Consider the following 24,006-nt stretch of genomic DNA (forward strand, 5'->3'; position numbering starts at 1 on the left):
ATCACTAATGATGTCCATCCATCAGATGAAGCCACGTGACTCTTTAAGTCTGACCGTGACTACCGCGTGGGAAATTCAGAAAGCACGTGCTCCTCCCTCACCAGAACGATCCGTTCACACAAAGCTCACCCGGGCTGTGTGAGGCCCAGCAAGACCGGGGTGCACGCCAGGAGGACTGTGATGGGGGGTGAGCAGGGGAGGGAAGGGATGCTGCACCGGTCCACTGCTCCCAGGAGCAACCCCGCCCACCTGTGGGTTCGGGCATCGGACACCTCGGAACAAGGTGCCAAGGACACGGGTGCTTTGTCTGGAACCCCAACAGCTGGCTCCGTGGAGGCCACTCTGTCCCCACCCATCCCCAAGAGGCCACCCCGGGCTGGGTTTCTCTTCTGTGCCCGAATCCTACAGGTGGCTTTCTTGCCCGCACCAGGCAAATGCGCTCCCCAAGTGCTCTGCCCATAGCTGCACAGGTCTCTCCCTCACCCCAGTCCTTGGACACCAGTGATGACGCGGGGGCGATGCCCCAGCAGCCTCCCTGAGGTTGGTCCGCTTCCACGGACACAGCCCGGGCCTCCCCCGGACTCCAACCGGCAGCTCGACCCACTCTCTAACACACCACGGTCCACACAGGGTAAAGTATTCCCAGGGAGATTTAAACAATACCTTTTATAGTCATATTAGCATTTCCTGGATTTGGGGCTTTGTTTTGTTTTGTTTTGTTTTTCTGGTGCCACAGCTTACTTTTGACCTTTCTTGTGCAGAGCAGGGGCTGACATCCCCGTGGGACGCACAGTCCAACGCTGTCCCTCATCTGATCTCGCCAAATCACAACAGGGGAAGGTTCCAGAAGCCACTGTGCATCACACCAAATACTCTTTCAGGGATGTCCCCAGACAGACAGATAACGTCCCCGCCTGTCTTTCATAATGTAAGTTCACAAAGAAGTGAGAAAGCGAGCAGAGACGCACACTAGCGTTGGGCACTGTCGCTGTGACCTAAAACCGCTAAGCAGGTAGGCGGGCAAGGTGGCATCCAGGGAGGGCTCACCGTGCTGCTTTCTATGACCCGCACACACACACTGGGCACATGAATTTCAACTTTCTCCCCAGAAGTTCCAAACCCTGGGAAGTGCCAGCAGCAGGAGGTCTCACTGCTTCTCTATAAAGTGACCACTGGGAGGTTAGGAACTGGAAGAGCGGGCACGCCTGCAGCGGTGTTTCCTGAATGTAGTCTGTGTGATCCCCGCCGTGGGCCACCCTCCACTGCCCTGAGAAAGGCCTCATGCCCTCACTCCTGGGGAGCGGAGGGACCTCATCTGGGCAGAGAAGGAAACTGAGGCAGAGGTCATGAACCCTCGGAGTGACACTTGCACTGATGTCACTGGCAGCAGGCCATGGGTGTTGACCTCCACGTAAACAAGCCGAGGGAAGCAAATCCTGGCTGACTGTGCCCAGCGGCCTGGGGAGGGTGGGGGGGGGCATCCCATGAAAGTCAGCAAAGGGCCGTGACTTACACGCCTTCACCGTGCCTGTTCCTGGTCCCTTGCCAGTGTCACCAGCAGGACCGCCTGGGGACAACCGAAGCGGGGCGGGCGTTTGGAACAGTAAGCTATTTCAGGTAACGCTTTATGTTGCCAAACCAGCCATAGCAGCAATTCAGACTGTCACTTTTTATAACGTTTGCCTATAAACTTTCCCGTGTGGTTTTTGAAATGGCGCCCAAGTGCAAACAGAGAACAGATGGGAAGCCCGCGTCTCGCCCCATCCAATCACTTGAAGAGCGTGGACGACAGATTTAAACTGTTCCGGGCGAACAAAGCGGCTTATGCCAGCAGAACGACGACGTCACACGGCACAGACTCAGCCTCTGCTGGGGTTTCCTCGGGACAGGTGGCTTTTCACGAGCCAAGGTGATCACGGCTAAGAAACAGGAACCCCAGCTTCGAGGATGCGGTGGGGTGGCCCCCGGAAGGCAGCCCCCTGCGCTCCTCCCTCTCAGATAGTCAGGGGCACCCAAGCCCCAAACATATTCCTCCACAAAGGGTTAAAAAAAGGGAGAAAGAGCGAGAACTGGGGAAACAGATCCCCCGCTCTCAACCCCCGGGTGTGGACCTGGAGCGGAGGCCTGGCGGGTGGCAGGGTGCGGGGACAACCCCGCGCCCCTCGGCACAGCTCGGGGCTCCCACGGGAACTGTCGCACCAGCCCCGGGGGCGGGAGTAGTAGAACAGCCTGGGTTTCCTGGTGCCCTCCCAGATACGCTCCGCCCCATACAAGAGAAATAAACATCACCGCCATGCGGCTGCCAGCGTCGGGACAGAAACAGCCACAGAACGAAGCTGCAAATGTCACTGCAGTGTCACAGTGCGTGCCACACATGGAAGTAAGTGGCGGCTGATCCCGTCCGTTCCGGTGAGCCACGACTTGCCCTCCTGGTGTTGGAGACGGCCTGAAGCCACCACGCCATGGTCCGGGGACAAAGTTTTAACTGGCCGGTACCCAATTTTCTGTCCACGGGAATGGACTACCAACCCCCTCTTCTCACACAGGACTCCTGAAGCATTTTCACAAGCGGGACTGGAGGGAGTCGGGACAGTGGAGACCTGGGCATCACAGCCCGCTTTCCTGTAACCTACAGAGGCTGATGGCACCAGATCGGCCCGCCTGGCACCGACACTCACCACTGGGAAGACATAAAGGCACCAGGGTCCCCACCCCCCAATGACATCAGAAACGACCGCCCCCGTGGGTCCTACTGCGGGGGCTCTGCAGACACACAGCCGGTGAAGACGGCAGCAGACCTGGCTGTTTCGGCTGAGACATCCTCCAAGCTTCCCTGCTACGAGATCAGACTTGCCGAAGACAAAAAGCCTGACATCAAACGGAGACCTTATAAGGCATGGGTACTACTTGTTCTTTAAGAAGCAGGAGGGAGAGGCAAATAGGCTGCACGGCACAAAGACAAAAGCTCCCTCCCTTGAGAAATGCTGCCAGCAGGAAAACGAGGGACACACAGAAGTCAAAGCGACGGAACGCAGATACGTAACCAGGCTGAAAGGCTGAGGATTTCTCTTTCCAACCAGTTGTCGGGGTGTCTTATAGACACACGTCAGCACTTAAAACTCCCCTTGTCGGTTCCACGGGGCCCGTAACAACGGCTAATAGCTACCTCTTCCACAGTAGCTCGCCTGTTCCAGAAATTCTGGACTGGCTCACATGCCTCATGATCGGATGGGATAATGGCATATGGTCCCAATATGGTAACCATTAAAAATTATATATTTAGGCACACCCCTCATATAATTTCGGTCTATCGCTGAGAACCATGGTGAACAGCTTTCCAAATTTGAAAAGAAATGATGCTGTTGCCCATGAGAAAATCAAACTGGAGAAACCGCCAAGTGCCAAGGAAGGCCCATCTGAGGGGTCATTACTATCCCCCAAGATTTGGACCCAACATGGAAATATTTGCTCCCTGTCTTACTGTATCTCCTCCTCCTTTTGATCCTGACGTTCTGGGATATTAACCATCACGTTCTCCAAAAGGGAGAGGGGGGACACCAAAAGGAGGGTTTACTCCCTGGTCACGACACCTGCATCGAACCCTCATGTTCAGGACAGCAGAATTTCCACGGATCCCCAGGACACAGGCACCAAACAGCCCCCTCTGCCGCAAGTCCCCAGGAGCTCTGCTTGAGTGAGAACCTCCAAAGTCAGCCCCCTCTGCTCATAAAGCATATCCCAAGCAAGCCATTAGATTATCTGAAGCAGAAACCAGCCCAAGTTCTGTCGCAGTAGCCCACAGCCCCGGTCTGGTATACAACAAGGAGTCCATGCTCTTGGCTGCCTGAGCCCCCTGCCTTCTGGAAACACACTTGCAAGACACGGGAGGAAGGGGCACTTCTCAAGATCTTCAGGGCTCCTTAGAAGCACAGCTGGTGTCCCTGCTGGCTGACCCAGACCCCTGGGAACTCTCTCCCCACGGGAAGGCTTCATACTCACTATATCAGGAAGGGAACTGGGGGCCGGGGGACAGAGCTTCACGAGGAGGTAAAGGAAGGAAGGAATCATCGGGATTTGCCGGACCTTTATCGACACAACGTTTAAGATCAGGAGTGGCCTTGCAGAGGCGTCGCCTCTAAAATCAACACATCATCTCCGGTTCTGAAAACCCCCATCAGCCCCCAAAATGTTTTCAGCACCTCCCAGTCCTGACTATGGCACAGCCTCTTCCTCGTATAAAGGGGTTAAAGCCACCTTCCTAATCAGATGCTCCTTGGACTCCCACAGCTGGTTCCCGAGGCCCTTCCTGGTGCCCTGGCATTCAGGCTCTGATCCCATCTCGGTCCCCGCCCCAGTGACTCTTCAGAAAAGGACACAATGGAGACGCAAACACACTGAGAACAGACCCAAGTCCCAATCTGCCACTTAAAACCTGTGCACCCGGAAACAAACCTCTTAGCTTTTTGTCATCACTTCCTGTCTCTTCACCTGCAAACCAGGAATAAAACAGCGGGTGGAAAGCATCAAGCTCGGGCCGCCCTCCGCGAAACACGAATGGATGCGCCAGCAGGAAGACAGACCTTCCAGCCAAAACTCGGCTCTTCGGCGGCAGCGGACAAAGCACAAGAGAAAGGAAAGCCACCTAACCCGGTGTTCTCAGCATGGAAGGATGGGGACGTAACACAGCAGAGCGGAGCCTCCTATTATATTCCGGGCGCCCTGACACGTGGTTTAGTGTTATTCGTCTATAGTGTCATTCTTTTTTTTTTTTTTAAGATTTTATTTATTCATTTGATAGAGATCACAAGTAGGCAGAGAGGCAGGCAAAGAGAGAGAGAGAGGAGGAAGCAGGCTCCCCGCTGAGCAGAGAGCCCGATGCGGGGCTCGATCCCAGGACCCTGGGATCATGACCTGAGCCGAAGGCAGAGGCTTTAACCCACTGAGCCACCCAGGCGCCCCTACAGTGTCATTCTGTTTTCTGCTTGTGCGCATGTGTGAGTTCCTAACTACCTAGCCCCGTGGTGTTCCTGGCTTCCTGGGACCTCCTCCTCCTTCTGCACACCCTGTGTCTGCGAATAGGTGCCAAATCCCACCCCGGCTCTGGGGCTCCCTGCCCTGCCCTCTGTTCCCCTCCATCTCAGCAGCTCTTCCCACCCACTCCAGGTCAATGCCGCTCAACTCCCTGCTCTCGGGCTCCCATTTCCAGCTGCCCTGCTACAGACGTGCCACCCAAAACCAGAACGTGCCCTTCCTTGCTGAACAGAATCACCCCGCAACATGACTCAAGCTCCAAGTCCGCCCTGAAGCCCGGCTTCTCCCTCCTGCCTCCCATCCGATTGGGCCCCGGCCCTGCACCCCGCACCTGCACCCCGCACCTGTACCCCGGCCAATTCCCTCTGAAACGGCTCTGAAAAGAGAGCAAGGGCAAGACCTCACATGCAGATTCACAGCAAGCCCCCTACCTTTTCTCCAGAAGACCTCAACGAGGGCCCCAACCCACTGCCACAGTCCGCCCTATGATCATCCACCACAGACCACCAGAGCAAGCTTCTGAAAAGCAAAGCTGACCCTGACTTTAAAAAAAAAAAAAAAAAAAAGCAAAGACCACTCCCCACTCTGACAGGGAAAACCCCAAAGAACATCACCCACATTAAGGCCTTGGTTGCTCCTGGCCCCAGATCCCTTTCCACCTTCTCCCTCACACCCCAGACTTGTCTGTTCTCATGGGCACTCATTCCTCTACCTGGAAACCCTGTCCTACTGCTCTGCCTGGCAAACTCCTACTCAGGCTTCAAAGCCCAACTCAGATATCATCTCTGTGAAAATTCCTGATTCCCATCAACACAGCCCACACTGCTCTCATCTCCAAGGCACTACAGCCTCTGTCTATGCACCTAGTACATACACAGCCTGGTACAGTCCGCTCCCCTGCCCGCCCTCTCCGACGGACCTTCCTCAAGAGGGGATCAGCACTGGAAGAGCTTCAGCACCAGTGTCCAAGGGTAAGAGTCTGAGGCCTGGTTTTGCTGTGATGAACCCACACTGACGTGGGCAGCCCCTTCCCATTGCGGAGCCTGAGTCCTGGTTTATAGAACAGGAAAAACACCTCTGGGCTGGCCTGCTGCTGGTCAAGGTCACCATGAGGACAAACCAGGACGCTGCCTAGGAAGGACTTTGTAAACCCTGAAGTGGGGGGCACATCTGAGAAAAAGCGCCCCTAACCCCAGCTCCAGCCAGGACGGACCTGGGCTCCTACCTGTGGGTTGTAGCTTGATCCTACCTGAGCAGCAGATTTTCTTTTTCCCCAACCACATGGGAACCTTGATTTGCATTCCTCTGACTTTAAGACAGGGTTTTCTTACAAATGCGTAGATCTGTCACATTGCATCTATGTAAGTTACCTAAGTGGGGATTTCTGGAATGTTCGTAAATGAAACTAAACGTCCTGTGAGTGTTGTTACCAACACCGATGACACCTGTTTGATGACTTCAGTGAGGGAAGAGGCCTGTGGCTTATTAAAATAGCATCTACTGTTCATCCATCCCACAAATCAGGGGTCCCTGATATTTATATGCAGGGCACAGAAACCCCAGCAGAGTTCCCTTGACAGGATGCCTTATCACAACCCCACAGCATGCCAGAAGTATCCCTGAACACCAAACCCCTGGGGCACGGGGCCCAACCCATGTCCTGCACATCCCCCAAGCTTGAGGGGCCATGCTACAGCAAGGGGGAAACTGGCCTGCTTTCCAGAGACCACGTCCCACAGCCAGCCTTCTGACTACAGGCCAGAAGCAAGTTTTCAGGGGCCGCAAGTCACCTTTCCATACTTAGTGTTACCGCTGCTCCGGGACCAGATCACCACCCCCCGACATACTCAAGTGGGTACATCTGCCCGACAAGTCCCTGAAAAGTCAGAGCACATCCAGATCCTCTGTGACATTTTCCCCCAGCCCATCCTGCGATAAGAACTTTCAGAAGCAGTGAAATAGTGCCCCCAGGGACAAAAGAAAAGGGAAAGGGGGTGGGCTAAGAGTGACTCCTTGAGGGCAAGCCGCAGCCTGCACTTCAACTCAGGGCCCTTTGCCGCACCCACCAATCGCAAGTTGACTTAAAGGGCTGGACCTCTCTCCTCTCAGCAGGACCCCAGCTCCAACACTTGTTCAGAGTCTGCAGCTGTGTCCCAGGACTGGTCCCCCGCCCCAACCCAGCAGCATCCCGGCCATTTACAAGTGAAGGGACAGCAGCTGGATACTGGGAAACAGATGGCCCTCCTCATTTGAATGGGTTTGATCTAGCAACACAGGCCTCAGCAAGTTCAGGCCTGGCCAGGGCAGAAATCGCGCTCGGGCTGAAGGCACAGATTCATAGCCTGAGGGGTCTTTAGCAAGCAGCTGGGTAGGAATGACCTCTTGGAGAGGTTTCCTAAAGTCAGAGGGGGCAGGGAGCCTCTGCGGTGGGTGGGGCACGTCCCCAGCCGGCTTTGCCCCTCAAGCCAAGAAAGGCAGGACGGAGAAAGGGAGGTCCGAGCCCAGGGCTGGGGGGGTGGGGGGGGGTCACTTTTCTCCAGTGATTTAGAAAGAAAAGGAAATTCTCCCTTGGGCGATCCTGTGCCCCAGGACTGAAACCACAGTCATTCAGGAAATTCCAAATTAAGAAAGGTGCCACCGGGGTTAGACCCTAACCTTTCTCCTAGGCCCTAAGCCACGTCTTTGCATAGACAAAAAAGCCTTCCTGAAAACAAACTCAAGAAATCCTGCTTCTCTAGACAGAGCCCCTTGCAAAACACACCAGAACATCTCCTCTTGGAAGGGGCTGTGCCGGGCCCCCAAGCATCCTGGCTTGCTGTGGAGGGCATACCTGCCCTTTGGAACACAAGACTGTGCCCCACCCCACTCCAAGAAAAGGAAGAAGTCTTATGTGAACCCCCAGGTCTTCGGGGGAGGCCCCACCATTGGTGTTCGCTACCCAGGCCAGGTACCTCCGCCTCCCCAGTGGCCTGATAAACAACTACAGCTCTGGAAAAGAGACCGTCAGGGGGGCAGCCGAGAGTTCCCCCTGCCCACCCATCCACAGGCCCCGCCTTTATGGGTGGGCACCTCTGGGTGACAAGCGAATGCGGACAGAGGCCAGCAGAGGGACCAAGCCCTGGACAGTTCCCAAGGGGCACGGGAAGCCACCTGGCCGGCACGTCTGGCAGTACCCACTAGGGCCGATGCGGTGGGTGGCTGCACACCTCCCTTCGAAGCACGGCCTGGGAAGCTGCCTCGTTGGGAGTAGCCAGAAAAATCCTCAGCATGGCCCACAGGCCTCCCAGCCCACTTCTCCAGCCTCACACAGGCCCCCGGCCCCTGTCACTGCAGCACCCTGGCCTCCCACCTCCCTGCGAGGCGGCCAGGCAGCTTCTTCAGAGCACCTGCACCCTGCAAGGGGACGGGCACCTCCCTTCTGTAGCTCTGTGACAAAGGTCCGTGGCTGCCCACTCAACAGCACTTGAGGCTGATTTTGGCTTGAAACGCTATCCTCACAGGGCCTAGGACATAGTAGGGTTTCAAAAACCAAACCTGGGGGAACAAAGTCAAAGTCGATTGCGCTGCAGTGTGGAGAGCGTGCCGACGATCGGCTGTCTCTGCCGAGCTCTGCAAGTGGTCACCCCACCAGGCTTCGAGGCTTAGAGGGAAAGTGCAGGCTCTCCTTGGGCCAACACCTTCCGTCCGGCACCAAGCACCCCCTTCTCAACGCCCGTGACCCCTGAGCGTGCGTTCTGCAGTCACCATCCAAGTTCCGTGCAGAACCCGGCAGACTAAACCAGCCCCGATTCACCTCCAGGACCAGCAGCTCCGCTCAGAATTTTTTTTTTTTTTTTAAGATTATTTATTTATTTATTTATTTGACAGAGATCACAAGTAGGCAGAGAGGCAGGCAGAGAGGGGAGGGGGAAGCAGGCTCCCTGCTGAGCAGAGAGCCCGATGAGGGGCTCGATCCCAGGACCCTGGGATCATGACCTGAGCTGAAGGCAGAGGCTTTAACCCACTGAGCCACCCAGGCGCCCCAGAAATTACTTTTAACCACCCAAAATGAACTCCGTTTGCTTACAAAATGCTCTACTCCCCAACCTTTTCCTCCCCTTGGGATGCCCCTCCTAGCCAAGAGGCCGCGGCGTAGGTATTGTTCCTTCTGACCTTTCATTCTTTAATATTTTTTTCCTTCCCCACTATTTTTTTTCTTCCCTGGTCTCTGACATCATAAGGGTCAGGTATTTGTCATTTCTATGGCATCTGTCATTGCCATGACCACAGGCGGCAGTAGCCCCAGGTACACTGGTCTGTGCGGGTGGGTCTTGACCCCACGGAAAATCAGACATGCTGAGGAAAAGCTTGACATGCTATCAGAGTGACAACCCACAAGGCAAACATTTCGTAGTGCCAGAGCAAACCGCCAGAAAACGGGCAAATACCAGGCCAGCCTGCCCTACCTGCCTACACACCTGCCAGGTGACTCAGCCTGGGTCGCTAACTGGGACTCGCAGCATCTCCCTAAGGAGCAGAAGGGTTAGCTCCTTACTAATATGCTACATACTGCCAAAGGCCATTCTAGAAGAATCACAAAGGGGTAATTCTTGGAGTGGTTTTATTGCCCATGACTTTTCTTCATACAGCTTTAGGAAAATAGGTGTGGATATGTGGGGAAGAGACAGAATCACCCAGCAGCATCCTTACATGTTTGAGTCCCATGACAGACTTAGGAAAGAACGAGGGGCCGGTACAGTATTCCACAAAATACCCTCCCACTCAGGAAAGAGAAGGAATCAACTGATAAATCTTTGTCATACCGATAAATTCACCCAAACGCCTGGGCCAACGCTAACTGGAGGAATGCTAACTTGGAGGAAACATTTCATCTCCAAGAGTCTCAGCCAAGAGTCTCCTCCATAAAATGGGACAATGCGTAACACCTGGGATCAGCTGGGTCGTTAAGATTAGAGATGGCAGGAGAGCGGAACCGGAGGAAGGTGGTCCTAAGGGACAAACTTCCAGTTGTACATAAACAAGGACTAGGCATGTAACGCACAGTAGGATGGCTACAATTACTACCACTGTGTCGTGTACGTGACGGTTGTTGAGGGAATAGATCCTAAGAGCTCTCATCACAAGGAAAACCATACATACATATTTATATTTATATTTGCATCTATAGGAGATAATGGATATTAAAGTTACTACAATAATCATTTCATAATATAAATAATTCAAATCATCATTATATATACCCTACACTTACACCATGCTGTATGCCTATCGTATCTCAATTAATGGGGGAGGGGGAAAGGGAAGATTAGAGATAATACAGGTCAAGGTATGTAGCACCATGTCTAACACATGGCAGGCACTTAATTAATGGTAATGAGCTCCTGGTACCGTCTTCGTCCTCATCCTCTCAAGGAATGGGCTAAAGAATATGACCCCATCCACCCATCTTGACCCCTCCCCCTCTCACCTCCACTGGTCCTATCAAGTGACCCCACAAGGGTATAACATGAGAAGGACTGCTCAGCACCTTGCCCTCAGTCATGTGTGTCCCCTCACAATTTCCCTCCCTTCCCTAAATTCTGGAAGCCTAACTACTTTGGCCCCAAGGAAAGCCCAGCAGGCTGCCCAGGGGAAATCACTAGGGCAAACTGGGCCAGGATGTCCATAACATACGATGGCCCGGACAAAAGCAGAGCCTGCTACACCCCAACCCCGCTCCCAACCCCCACTCCCCGGTCTCCACCATTCTTCACAGGGCCTGATGACAACCCTTTGGAAGCCTCCAACAACAAAAAGAAAAACTCTTTCCTTGCCCAAATATACGGCTCTTCACAAAGTGTGTGTCCCACCATGACTGCAGAGCTGCCACCCGTTTCTTCAATGGGGAAAAACAGGTCAACCCTGAACCATCTGGACTACCACCAACAAGACGATCAGAGCACACTCCTGAAGTCCAGACTTAGAAAGACCCCACGAAAATAAAAAGGGTTGGATAGCCCAGAGCCTAGAGCACCCATTCTATTTTAATTAATGTAAATGCCTCTCATCAGATTTATCGTTATACGTGGTAGGGTAAATATACCTGAAATATTGGTTTTAAATCCTCTACCGAGGTGCCTGGGTGGCTCAGTCAGATGTTACCGTCTGACTCTTGGTCTCGGCTCAGGTCCTGATTTCAGAGTCATGATCTCAGAGTCACGAGATCAATCCCCACATCATCGGGCTCCATGCTGGGCAAGGAGCTTGCTTAAGATTCTCTCCCTCCGCCTCCACCGGCCCGACTTTAAAAAATAAAAAATTGAAAAATGTTTAAAAATCCTTTATCAGATTTTTACATAGACAAAAAGTAGGGATGGGTAGAAAGAAAAGTAGCATTTACTGAGCACCTCTCCTAGGCCAAGAACTCCAGTAAGGGCTCTATTTGCATTTAATCTTCATATTACCCCCTTCGTGGAGATATTATCAGCCCCATTTTAGATAAAGGGAGGCTCAGAGAGATTATCTATCTTATCCAAGGTCACAGCACCAGGAGATAGAGGAGAGTGATTCAAGCCTGACTTGCCTAACTCCCAAGGCTAAGTTCCTTCTGTCTGTCTCCAGAAAACACAACACAGGCCATTCAGTATTTTATTCGTTTCTATGGGGGGGGGGGGAATAGATGAAAAATTTAAGTTAATTTTAGAGGGGCTTTTTGGTCTTTAAAGATTTGAGTGATATTAACTTTGAAACATTAAGAACATTTAGGATCCAAATTCAATTGTACACCTACCTCCCGTCAGCTAAGAATGCAACACGTTTTGGCGGAAACCCAGAGGAGTTTTGGCGAACAAAGAGGAGGCCCTTAAACGCAGCCAGCCACACTCCTATGAGGCAATCTCACCATCAACTAAGAATCTGAAGATTCAGGGTTTTCAAAAAAGGCTAAATCCAAAACTTGTCACTGCAATGACCCTTATTTTCACTCTAAGGCCCCTCTCCACCCTGCTCTGCACCCAAAAGGCCAAGACGGCCTTCATGATGTCTACATATTCTTAAAGCAGGACACCTGGTCATGTATGGAAAACCTTAACAGTGAACAGTCATGTGAAAAGAGAGACCCTAGTACCACAAAGAAGGAGTTCTGGTGTTAGAAAATAAATAGGACAATTCATATAGGGTTTCTCGGTGTCAGAGCTCAGGACTGAGTTTCCTTCTTTCCAGGGAACGTGATACATAAGTCAAACGAATAAATATGTACCTTGTCCTCATTCCTGAATATATCAGAACTTTCCTATAAGTTGGTTTTTGACCTCCTCATAAAACATATTCACTGTAACCTGAAATTTCATATATGTATTCCATTCGTACAGGACTTAGAATTTACCATTCTTTAGCTGAACAAGGGGTTAAAGGAAATAATATGCCACAGCCTAGGTCCCTGACTCAGTACAAAAAGAATCTGAAATTTACCATATTCCCACGAAGTGGCAAAAATCCGGAATGGGGAGTAATTACTTATGGATTCCAAAGTGGAATAAATGACAACAGTTCACACCCGACATCTTACAACTCCGTCATGGTGCAAGTTTCCCAAAACCATAATCAGCGAAAACCTACAGCATGCCCATTTTACATAACATACTCTCTTCAAGGGCAGCCAGTCTATCCTGAGAATTAAATATCCTTTTGCATGAATATAGAAGGGGTAAAAGCTTGAAGTTACATAAATGAAGCCCAGTGAAACCCATTTTGGGTTCTCTATCATGTCCTATTAAAAGGGGTAGTCACGGGGGCGCCTGAGTTGCTCAGTGGGTTAGGCCTCTGCCTTCCACTCAGGTCATGGTCTCAGGGTCCTGGGATCGGGCCCCGCAACGGGCTCTCTACCTCTCTGCCTACCTGTGATCTATCAAATAAATAAATAAAACCTTTTTTAAAAAGTGGGGGGGTAGTCACAAATCAGAGCAAGGAAGGGGTGAAGAAAAGGAAAAAAAAAAAAAAAAACACTTGGGAAAAGTGTAACCTTTGTTCATTCCAGAAGACATCTCCAAGACACACAGGATCATTAGAGTAAAGAGGCCAACAGCTTGCTCAACCAGACTCATTAAAGAGCCTGGCCTCAGGCTCCCTTCCCTACCTCCTTCTTTACACATTCCCTAATTCAAGAAGGCCAGAGCTAAACCAGCTGGGTCACTCCAGGTGACCTGGGTAAGCAGAAGGAAGAGGCCATTTTGTGGAGACTCTACAGCAGCCAGAAAGCCTCAAGCCTCCACAGGAAGATAAAAGAGTTGCCCCAAAATGGAACACGAGTTTTACCGAGCTTTAAAATCTCATGCCCAGGGCCCTTAGTGGGCTCAGTCTGTAGAGCATGTGACTCTCGAGTCCAGCGTCATGAGTCCAAGTCCCACGATGGGAATAGAACTTACATAGGAAAATAATAAGATAAATAAAAATACTAAAATCTCAAGTCCAAGAGCCTCTAACAAGTCCAAGCTGTGTTCTTAGGCATTTGCTCATCTTGGATACAACGATGCTGCTGAAGGACGACTACCGAGACCCCCTCACCTCCCTTCAGCTCCCTTCAGCTAAGGCTCCTACATCAGGCTCACTGTTCAGCCACATACAGCCTCGAACACAGTCACCATCAGTTAAAAGAAACCCACTGAGAAGGCAGGTCAGAGGCCTTGAGGCAAAGGCATGGTGCGCTGCTTCAAGCCATGCCATTAAAGCTAAAAAAACACAGCCACTGCGAACCCTCCATAAGTGGACACCGCAAACGGATAAAAAGGAATACAGAGCCATGGGACACTCAGGTCATGATCCCAGGGTCCTGGGATCGAGTCCCACATCGGGCTCCCTGCTCAGCGGGGAGCCTGCTTCTCCCTCTACCTGCCGCCACCCACCCCTGGCTTGTGTTCACTTTCTCTCTGACAAATAAATAGAATCATAAAGAAAAAAAAAAAAAAAAAAAAAACAACCTAAGGCTAAAGTCAACCCTCCTCAAGGAAAACAAATAATAAAGATCACAGGAATTTCTGTACAGCAGCAGAAAACGCCCTGCATCGGAATCATTTGTGGGATCACCTGAAACACTTCCCCAAATAATTTCAGAGTTGCCTTCCGAGCCAAGTCACCATGGTAGGACTCCAGTCAGGACCGTGGAAAGTAGCACGCCAGTTTTACTTCCTACCTGGGGCCAAAACCTGATTTCCCACATTCTCCCTGAAAGACTAAAATCAGGCAGCTTCCTTGGAAATGGAAAATCAGGCCAGACTGTGCAAAGAAAGGGTAGTAGCCTTTTTTTTTTTTTTTAAGATTTTATTTATTTATTTGACGGAGAAAGGGAGATCACAAGTAGGCAGAGAGGCAGGCAGAGAGAGAGGGGAGAAGCAGGCTCCCCGCCAAGCAGAGGGCCTGATTCGGGGCTTGATCCCAGGACCCTGAGATCATGACCTGAGCCAAAGGCAGAGGCTTAACCCACTGAGCCACCCAGGCGCCCCTGGGGTGGTAGCCTTTTAACAATTACCCTGGATAAATCAACATCCAAACAAACGTCAGGCTGCAAGGCTACTGGATACATTTTATGGAGAATATGAACAGGGAACAGGACTCTTCCTGCCTCAACGCTACCGTGGGTATTGCATAAATGCATAATTCTTCCTTCCGTCCCATACTGGAAACATCACCCACTGCATTGTTCTGGTTATCTGAATTCTCACCCTCAGTTGGGTCAGAAGGACTTGGAAAGAAACGCTTCTGGCTTCTCGCCAGGGAGTTCATCCCATAGTAGGTACTCAAAGTGTTCTGGCTGGTTAGAATAAACAGGCAGAACACACACACACACACACATACACACACACACACACACACACTGAATTTGGATCAGAGGGAGGGAGTATAGAAACTCAGCCTGCCAAATTGTCACTCTCGAAGTAATATTAAGCATAGTTCTCTGTCTCTGAATTGTGAAATACTTTATATACTAATAAAAAGTGTGTACTTCATTGTGTATTTAACTGCATAAGCCTGCATTTGGTTTAACTGACCCAGAGTTAAGTTCTTGTTCCTGAGCTAACTCTCCAGGTCCAGTGGACTCTTAAATATTAACACTTGTATTGAGGAACAAAGACGCAGATAATACAAAACAGAAGATTATTTTAAATCATTCACTCTTGGTATACGGATACGTTCTTTTTTTTCTCTTCTTTTAACTTACAATTAAATGAGTGTGGCTGGCGTTGTGGCATTTGCAATACTTCTAATAAAGAACTTAAACCATGCTGGAAAAATCTGAACTTCGAAAGTTCTCCATGTGCGTCCTGCACTCACCCGCTCTGCTACTGAGTTTTGGGCCAACTCACATGAGTCCAGGACAGCATCACCTCTTAGAAGGTGGCCAAAAAAAAAACTGGTTTAAAAAAAAAAAAGAAAAGAAAACTACATTCTTCCCAGGTTGTTGCTCTCCAGAATCACACTTTCTGGAGGGTGGGAAAGTAATTAGGGGTTTGGGGTTGGAAAAGCCCTTTTATTTTAGCTCCTACTGGGCTGGTGTAAACAAAGATATCATTAATGTCAACAATGATTTAATTAACCAGAGTAGGTGACAAGAACTCGAAAGAGTACCTCCTCCCCGGGATAATCAAGCTTGACTCTACTTTAAATAATGGGAATATTAGTCAACAGAACAGTACTTGGCATTGAGGACTGCCCCCCCCCCCCCGCATCAATAACTGAGTTTATAGCCTTCAGCCGTTCCTCCACAACAATGAACAACCAACTGGAAATATTCTTTTTTAATCAGGGATATTAACTAAAATCCCCTAGAGATTATTTGCTTCTCAAGTCAGCTGAGTAGATCCAACCCTACTGTTTGTTTCTACTTCATCGTGTCCAGAAGACAAAGGGCATGTGATGGTCAACAGGATATGATGATAAAGGATCATGTCGTACAAAGCTGAGAAGACAGAAAAAGGATCCTCCGGTCTTAGGGCTCAGGCTCCTTCCTGGAACTTACTCTCTTTTTTGCCTGGGTGCGTTTTCCTCCAGCCCAGCCCAACAGACCTCATCTAAGCTCAGCCTCCGAATTAACAAACCAGAAAGTCTTCCAAGGTGGGGTCTGGTGCAATAAAAGGTTAAGCTTAAACTCATATTAACCAAAGGTATAGTTACACTAACCACAGGGGACGGGCTGGGACTGGCACATACTCTTTCATCTGTCATCCCTCCTTCCCCCAAATTCGGCAGGAGGACCATGGCCTAAACCAGAGCTGTCCCAGTCAATCGACTGGCTTCCAGCTAACTCTTTCCTCATCTAGAATTAGCCGACCTTCCTAATAACCTCTGACCCTAAAGCAAAACTACCTGCAATGGAAGAACTCAAATCGGTCGCCGACATGGTACTGACAGATCAGGACAGACCAGGGTGGCCCGGACGCTCCAGAAAGCAAACACGGCTGCTTGGAGTCACAAAGGGCCTTCGCCATGACAGAGCGACTTTCTTCCCAACTGTCCCCAAGAGCCTCCACGTTTCCTGACATTGTGGCACCTAGCAGGACCAGACCACACAGGACAAGGCAGACACGTGAGCCCATCTCACGGGCAACAAGGAGGCTGACATGTCCTGGGTCCCCCGGAGACACCAGGCCACATGCTGTCCACTCTCTGCTCCCAGGGATGCTGGAATCTCCTGGTGATCTCTTAACGTAAGGAACCTGAAGCCTCCTGAGGACGTTAATATACACAACACTAATGAAGACCTTTCAAGGTCACCTTATCAAACCATGGGAGGACAGGAAGGAAAACAGAGGGGCGGGGGTTCCCATGCTTTTCCAAAGCCAGTCCTCTGCGGGTCTGCACCTTCCATTTAAAACATCTCACAACCCTGGACACAAACTTCATTGAAGCTGTGAGCCCAGGAAAATGCATCAAACAACTTTGGCAAAGTATTTCCTATAATTTGGGGGAATTGGCGAACCACCCCACCCCCAATCCCCAAGAGCAGCCCCAGATCCCGGGTTGGGAAGACCTGCTTTCAACAATACTCCCATTGTTGGAGACAAATTTTTACACAAAGAACCATTGGGGGCACTTTATCGCTGTCCATGGTTTCTGCCCCTCTCTACCCCACCTCATTCTTCCTGCATATTTTAAACTTTCCTCAGTAATTAAGGAGGAGAAAAGAAGTCCTCCAGGACCGTTTTACACTTTCTGCTGAGATAAACTCCCAAGAATATGCTGCCCTGAGAGTCGAAATGAAAAATGACAGTTTCTTCCTAACCTGGGCCATTCCGGGCACATCGGGTGGGAAATCCTGGCTCAGCTGCCTGGCTGCGTGCTGAGCCTCACACTCAAGGGAAAACCAGCAATTAGGAAACACATCGATTTTAATTATTAGCAAAATTAAAGAAGTACGCCCTGACTTTCAGAAACCAGGACCCTTTTCTCTCCCTTTAAGCCCCGCAGAAAGGTACTGCCTTTGCAAATCACACGTGTGCTTACGTCCCAGCACAGGTCAAAAGGAGGGTGTCCCCTCATCACCGTAGCTAGAGCCTGTAAGTCCACAGAAACAAACTCTTGCCAGACTCCCCTCCCTGAGAAGCTACTGTGACATCACCGCACCTGTTCTCACGAGGCCTCTGTGCCTCTGTGTGAGACACAGCACCAGCCTCCCTCTAGCTAGAGCACAACTGCTCTGGGGAAAATCAGGGCCGTTTTAGAAAAGCCGTTGCTCTTTCCTATCCCTTCACAACCCATGCATGGGGTCCCACTGGGAGCCCCTCTCTCAGTGTGGTCACCTCGGGCAGGAATGCAGCCCTCCTTCCCGTGTTGTCCTGACCAGGCTCTCTGTCCTCGGCCAGCCTGTGGCCCTGGGTGCTTTTCCAGAACAGCTGAACTGACCCCAGACCACTCGGGACCACGGCAGGCCCCCAAAGCAAAGCAAGCACCAGGTGGGCTCTCAGCAAACAGGTTCATTAAGTGGCGATGAGTGCTGGGATCTGCCATTTTATTCTCGGATTACCACTCAAAAAATAACTCAGCTACCAATATTCCTGGCTGATGACAGATTTCAATGCCACCCCAAGTGGAGGCTTGGCTACTGTCGTCTTGGAAAGACCTGGAAAAGAGGTTCCAGACCTGCCCAGCTGAGTTATTCGCTCCCATTTAGTGTTCGCAACTGGCTTTCTACCTTTAGAATTAAATTTCTAAAACTGAAACACCAGTGTGTGGCCTGGTCGACCTGGAAGTTGTCACAGATGTGGAAGACACCCAGGTACCGTCACTTACAAATTTACCTCAAACAGAATCTGCAGCTTCTGTGATGTATTGCTTAGGTATTAGGAATTACAGTGTCTTAAAAAAAAAAAAAAAAAAATTAAACATCAAGCATCTCTGTGAGCTCCAGAAGCTTCTTTTTCTCCTTAGACAATGAAAATAAAATGTCAGCATTTCAGATGTTGGCAATTTCCCTTTGTGGCTCCTTTTGTCAGAAAATAGCCAATTCTTTACATCATAAGCAAGACTCTCCCTCCAGTAAGACTGTTCCTGCCAGGTAGGCTCTAGATGGCATTCACCTAGAGGTCCCCTCCCACAGCTCCCCGGGGCAGTGGAAAAAGGTGAAGGGCCGGCTGCCTCCCTCAGCCAGCGCAGGAAAACAAACGCACACACCAAGAAGCCACCAAACTGGACCGTTCTAACCACAGTGTCACAGCAAGGAAGCGTCTCACACAATCTCTGACTTTGGAGGAGGCGGAAGTTGCCAATCTCTGACCTGCCGGGGAGCAGAGAGCCCATGCGTCTTGCTCTTAAAGATTCACTTACAATGCAGGCCTTGACCTCAGGGCCACTTCCCCAGACACATCCCCAAACAAACTTGGTGACCTGAAGGGTGAGAGGAAACAACTTACCTTCCGGCTCTAATGTGGTGTCCTCCACTAAATTGAAGGAGGGCCTGGCCAGGGACAAGGTTGCCATGGTGACCGCGACCAGGCAGCCGAAGCGGGCCCAGCTGACCATGGCTGCGGCGGTGCCAATCCCCCGTCCTCTTCCATATCTCCATGTGGACGTCACTCCCATCTGCACACGTCGCCTGCGAGCATGGACTGCCAGCAACGCCTCCAGCCTGCGGTGGGCTCCGGAGCCCAGGTGCTCCCGCAGCCGCTGCCGGTCTGGCCGCTGCTCCCGCAGCTGCTGCAGCCTCTAGGGGAGACAGAGTCGGCGAGTCAGTGAAATCCTCCCCAGTGCCAACGGGTGCAAACCCAAGTGGGCTACAACAGTTTCTCAGCCTCTTCGAACGGGCGCCAGCAGTTCCTCGGCATTATCCGCAAATGCCTGGCACACACGCCTCAGGGTCCCAGGTGCTCCCGCCAGACCGGTGCCCTGCGAGCCGTGTCGGGCTGATCGGAGGAAAGCATACTTTTAAGAAACGGAGATGAAGGAGTAGCTCCAGGACACAGCTCCCTGCGGCCACTCCGGTTAGGCAAGGCGCACTCTCTTCTGCCATCCACTGTCACCTCCGCAGCCCTCAAAACGCAGAAGCAACGTGACCTTAGTTTCAAGGGCAACTACAAAAGCGAGTTAACCAGTGCTCGGGTTGGCAGAACCCGCCTTGTTAACTTCTCTTAGGCCAGCGGGGCTTCAGACAGCTGGACGGTGGAGGCGTCTGCGTGCAGACTTTCTGCTGCGGCTGCAGCAGAGCAGCTGGCCCCACCCTCCCTGTAGCACTGGACCAGAAAGGAGACCAGCAAAATAAAGGGAACCCCAGGAAGGCGACCAGAAAGCCCCCACCAGTTTACACTTGTCAGGATTCATTTTCCAATACGGAAATGTATTTCCATCTTTCACCAAGCAGCCACTTACAGGAGAATGAACGGAGCCGCCAATACATTCAAAGCCTGAATCCCCCTCCACTACCACTCCACGCAACCCCCCCACCCCCGTAACTGTCTTCAGCCCACACGGCGTTGGTGACCGAAGGGAGCAGATGCAAAGGCAGGTGTTTATTAAGGACAAAGGTGATATGCAAATTACTGCCCTGGTATGGGATTGGGCCAATAACTTCCAATAGGCTAACCTATTAGTTAAGACTTCAGAAATTACAGAGGGTGCTCCACTCACTGGTCTGTGCACCCATGTGACCCAAAAGCAAAGAGAACCGTCCAAGCTTAACGATTCCAAATAACTTTAAGTGCATTCATTATCCTCCATGACTAAGTGCACAACCGAAATATACAAACTTGAGAAAATTTGAAACAACCACAGACTGGGTGAAACAAATGAACCTCACTTTAAGGGGGGAGGGGGGAGTGTAAGGGTGAGAACTTTAATATAAAAATCTCCAAAGCCTGGATTTTTGGCATGCCAACTCGATGTTTCCAAATTCTGCCGTGTAAGACTTCAACATTGCCTGAGCCTCTCCAAAGCTACATCAGAAAAACTGTTCCTGCTAGCCTTGACTAAGGATTAAAATGGGAAAAGAGAATGCTGCACTAGTTCCTGGGAAGGAAAAAAGAAAACCTCTGCTTCAAAAGAAAGCACGTATGAAACGGTGTGATTCAGGGCACAAGCGAGAAAAGCCTGTGCCTAGGAGCACACCCTCTATTTTCAGCTTGCTTGAAGGATGTTTTCCCCCCCTCAATTTTCTTTCCTCTTGAAGTTAAGAGCCTCAAAAGATAACTCCGTATCTATTTCTACACACGTGTGGGAGGAAAGTACACAAGCATTCTCATCGATTTACTAAGCATTTCCAGAATGCATGGGAATGTTCTGCCTCTGATACGACTTCGTTAAACAATCTTAAATCCTAGCAGATTCCATCCTGGGCTGCTTCCCTGGCCTCATCACACACCTGTCCCGGCCCAGAGGGGCCTCCTTTGCTCCAAGCAGAGAAAACTGGCCAGTGACCTAAACCAGCTAAATCTCACACCATTCATTCATCCCATCAGCTTGCAGGAGAAACCTGAATTTTAGCCATTACCAGCTCGAGGCCCCAGGCCTCCCCCTGCCCAAATCTCTGGAAGGCAGAGGCCTAAGGCAGCAGGTCTGCACAGCTCCTCACCAGAGTGGACACAAGTGTGGAGGGACCTCCTAGGCAGGATAATTAGGTCCCGAGGCTCGGTGTTGGGAACACAGGCCCAGCAGGCTGCTGACGGCCACAATCCCGGCTTCCTGCCTTCAATACCATAATCCTTCCTGGAGTCTGAGCCTCAGTGAAAGCCCCAGCGTGTTTATTTTTCCCCCTGAAAGGGAACTCTCTTCTCAGCCTGGGCCCAGGGAGGAGTTGTCACCCTCCCTATGATGGACGGCTCTCCGTGGCCACCTGCTCCCCTGGTCTGTTTTCACCTGGACACAAGCCTGCCCCCATAGACAGGCAAAGTGACAAGCAAGGGAGCCTGGCTGGCGAGTAGCCCCTATGCCAGGTTCGTGCTGGGCTCAATTAACCAAAATATTCCCCAACCCCCCTTACACTCCAAGAAGACAAACCAACACAGTCCTACCTTAACGGAGCTTCTATCGCTGAGCGCTTATCTGTCCTCTGCCGGCTAACCCATGCTGAGCACTTGGGTGCTTTGTTTCTGGTGGATTCTACCTCAGGAAAGTCAACAGTGCCAGGCAAGGTTGGGATGCCTGGGTCCCCCCAGGGGGCAGACCTATCAGTGAGCTCAAAGCCTCCCCACTGTTCTCCTTGTCTTCTGAGCTGAGTAATGGAGGGAGCTATCAGGGGTCAAATCTGGGTGGGTGAGGAAAGGGGGGGATGGAGAAGAGATTCTTCAACATACAGAAATCTCAAAAAACACAAAATACAGGCTGATCCAGGACGACGATCCATGCCCCGGTTAACGTTAGCAAGCCAGTGAGAACTTGCCGCAGCTTTGGGGAACTCCTGAACACCACCAGCCCCTGTTCCATTGTAGCATTTCTTTCATTTGCTTGCCTGGAATATCCTGTTTTTCTCCCCCTTCTTGGGGCGCTAAAGAGCTCAGAGAAATCTGCATTTTAATTGACATTCCAGGGAGAGGGAGAGGGGCGCCTGATTGCTTTTCTATTCAAACTAAACAGGCTTTTCAGATGAAAATGAGTCGCGGCCAGTGGAAGATTTACAGGGATTTGGGACCAGGGGGACAATGGGGTTTTAAATGTTGATAGCGTTTCACACCAAACACATAATGGGTGCCCCGAGTGTGAAAGCAGGTTTGCTTTTAAGGGCAGGTTTTATTGAATTGGGCCGGAGGAAGGCAAGCCCGGAGAAGGGTCTGGCGGGAGCGGGGCTTCGAAGGGAGCGGCGGCCACTCGGCGCGCCCGGCCGGGACCCCTGAGCCTGGCCCTGTGGCCGCGAGGGTGGGAGCCAGCGCCTGGCAGGGCCCTCGGCTGACTCCCCGGCGCGGCCCCGGCGCTGAAAGAATGAGCGCGCAAGTTAGAACTCGCCGGCGCTTTCGACACCCCCGAGCGGCTGCCGGCTGCGCAGGCGGCGAGCTGGGAAAAGTCGGTCCAGTTCGCCCCCTAGCCCCAGGCGCGGGGCGCTCCCTCCAGCACCGACGGCGGCAGCGGGAGAGGGGCGCCGGTTACTGAAACCGGGGAACCCCAGCGGCCTACCCGCCCAAGGTGCCACCCCCCGAGCACAGCCAGCCCTCTATGGAGAGGTCGCCGGTCCCATCCAGCGGCTCCCTCCTGGGGAAGGGTCTCCACCCGCTCACCCCCGGCCTGGATGGGACAGGCGAGCGCCCCCCAGACCCCGGAATGAGGCACCCCGACGATGCCCCTCCGAACCCCGGACCCGCGGGGCCGAACCACCAGCGAGGTAGCCCCGCCACTCGCCTGACCGCCCTGGGGTCGGAGGATCGCGCCGGCCCGTGGGACGGCGCCGGCCGGAGTTTGACAGGGAGGGGGTGTCAGCGCCAAAGGCAGATGTCAGCATCTGGATGGGGTGTAAGTAGAGGCAGACCTTCCCGAGGGGCCGCGGTCAGCACGCACCCGGCTCCCCCATCACCTACGCAGCCAAAGAAGGAGGAGGGGGAACAGGCTCCACGGTGCCAGTCCCCCGCGCCCTCCGCTCGGGGATGGGTGCCCCCGGCGTCCCGGACTCCCGTGGCGCCAGCTTCCCCGGCGGGCGAGGCTCCCCGAGGCACCCGACGCGGCGATTACCTTGAATGGCAACGCTCCGCGGCCGCCGGTCTGTCCCCGCGCCCCGCGCGAGTCGGGATGCAGCAAGCGACGAACTCGGGGGAAACTCGGAAACCGAGTGGTCCTCGGGTCCTGCCTGCGCCCAGGCTCCGAGGCTTCAGGCGCAGCCCAGGCTGCGGAGGAGCGCGGGCATGACGCCCGCCGGCTGCCCTCGGGTTTGAGGAGCGAGAGGAAGAAAGGACTCAGGCTCGGCGTCTCCTCCCCCAAACTTTGCTCGCAACTTGCGAACGCTCGGGGCGCCCTGGAAAGCCGCGGCCTCGGGGCGCCCGGGCCCCGCCAGCCCGGGAAGCAGTCGCCGCGCCAGGCCAGCTACGCCGCGCGCAGACCCCGCGGCGCCCGAGCTTTGTGGCGGCCGCGCTCGCTCGCTCCCCGCTCCGCACCCGCCGCCCGCCCGCTCGGCTCTCCGCGGCGCTCTCCGCCGCCGCCGCCGCCGCCGCCGCCACCGCCCCCTCCCCGCGGGTCACGCCCCCGCTGAAACCCGAGCCGTTTCCTGGACGGCGGCGCCCGCTCTGCCAATCAGCGCCGCGCGCCCGGCGGCCCCGACTCCGCGCGGCTCCCGACGCCCGCGAGCCGCCCGAGACCGCGGCCACCGCCGGCCCCGAGACGTGCGGCGACGGCCTCGCCCCGCGCCACCGCCCCCTCCTTCCCTGGGGGACCCAGACCGACGGCGCGCCGGCTGATCGCGTTCGTTGTTTTAGTTCAAGGCAGAAAACAAATGACAACCTGCCTGCCTGCCCTGCCCCTGAAGCGTCTGCACGGTGGGGGTGGCAGGGGCGGGGGGCGGGGGCAGGTAGGGGTAATGCAACTGAAACTTGTGGATGA

The 24,006-nt window shown here is 52.7% G+C and overlaps 1 protein-coding gene across 18 annotated transcripts in view; it reads right to left on the reverse strand.

Moving 5' to 3' along the window:
* The window catches only part of FGFR2 (fibroblast growth factor receptor 2), a 102,929-nt gene extending 79,449 nt beyond the window's left edge, over positions 1-23,480 (reverse strand). For 7 of the 18 annotated variants that reach the window (XM_047702407.1, XM_047702405.1, XM_047702404.1 and 4 more), the window contains exons 1-2: positions 21,501-21,519; positions 18,912-19,203 (exon numbers count right to left, since the gene is read on the reverse strand). In XM_047702407.1, the coding sequence (XP_047558363.1) occupies positions 18,912-19,080 (169 nt within the window). In that variant the 5' untranslated portion in view covers positions 19,081-19,203; positions 21,501-21,519. Of the gene's footprint in view, positions 1-18,911; positions 19,204-21,500; positions 21,522-23,145 lie in introns of those variants that run through there. The other 11 variants (XM_047702412.1, XM_047702410.1, XM_047702409.1 and 8 more) reach the window with 4 other exon arrangements.
* Positions 23,481-24,006: the final 526 nt, after the last annotated feature.

This window comes from Lutra lutra, chromosome 14, assembly GCF_902655055.1.
Source record: "Lutra lutra chromosome 14, mLutLut1.2, whole genome shotgun sequence".
Taxonomy (NCBI): Eukaryota; Metazoa; Chordata; class Mammalia; order Carnivora; family Mustelidae; genus Lutra; species Lutra lutra.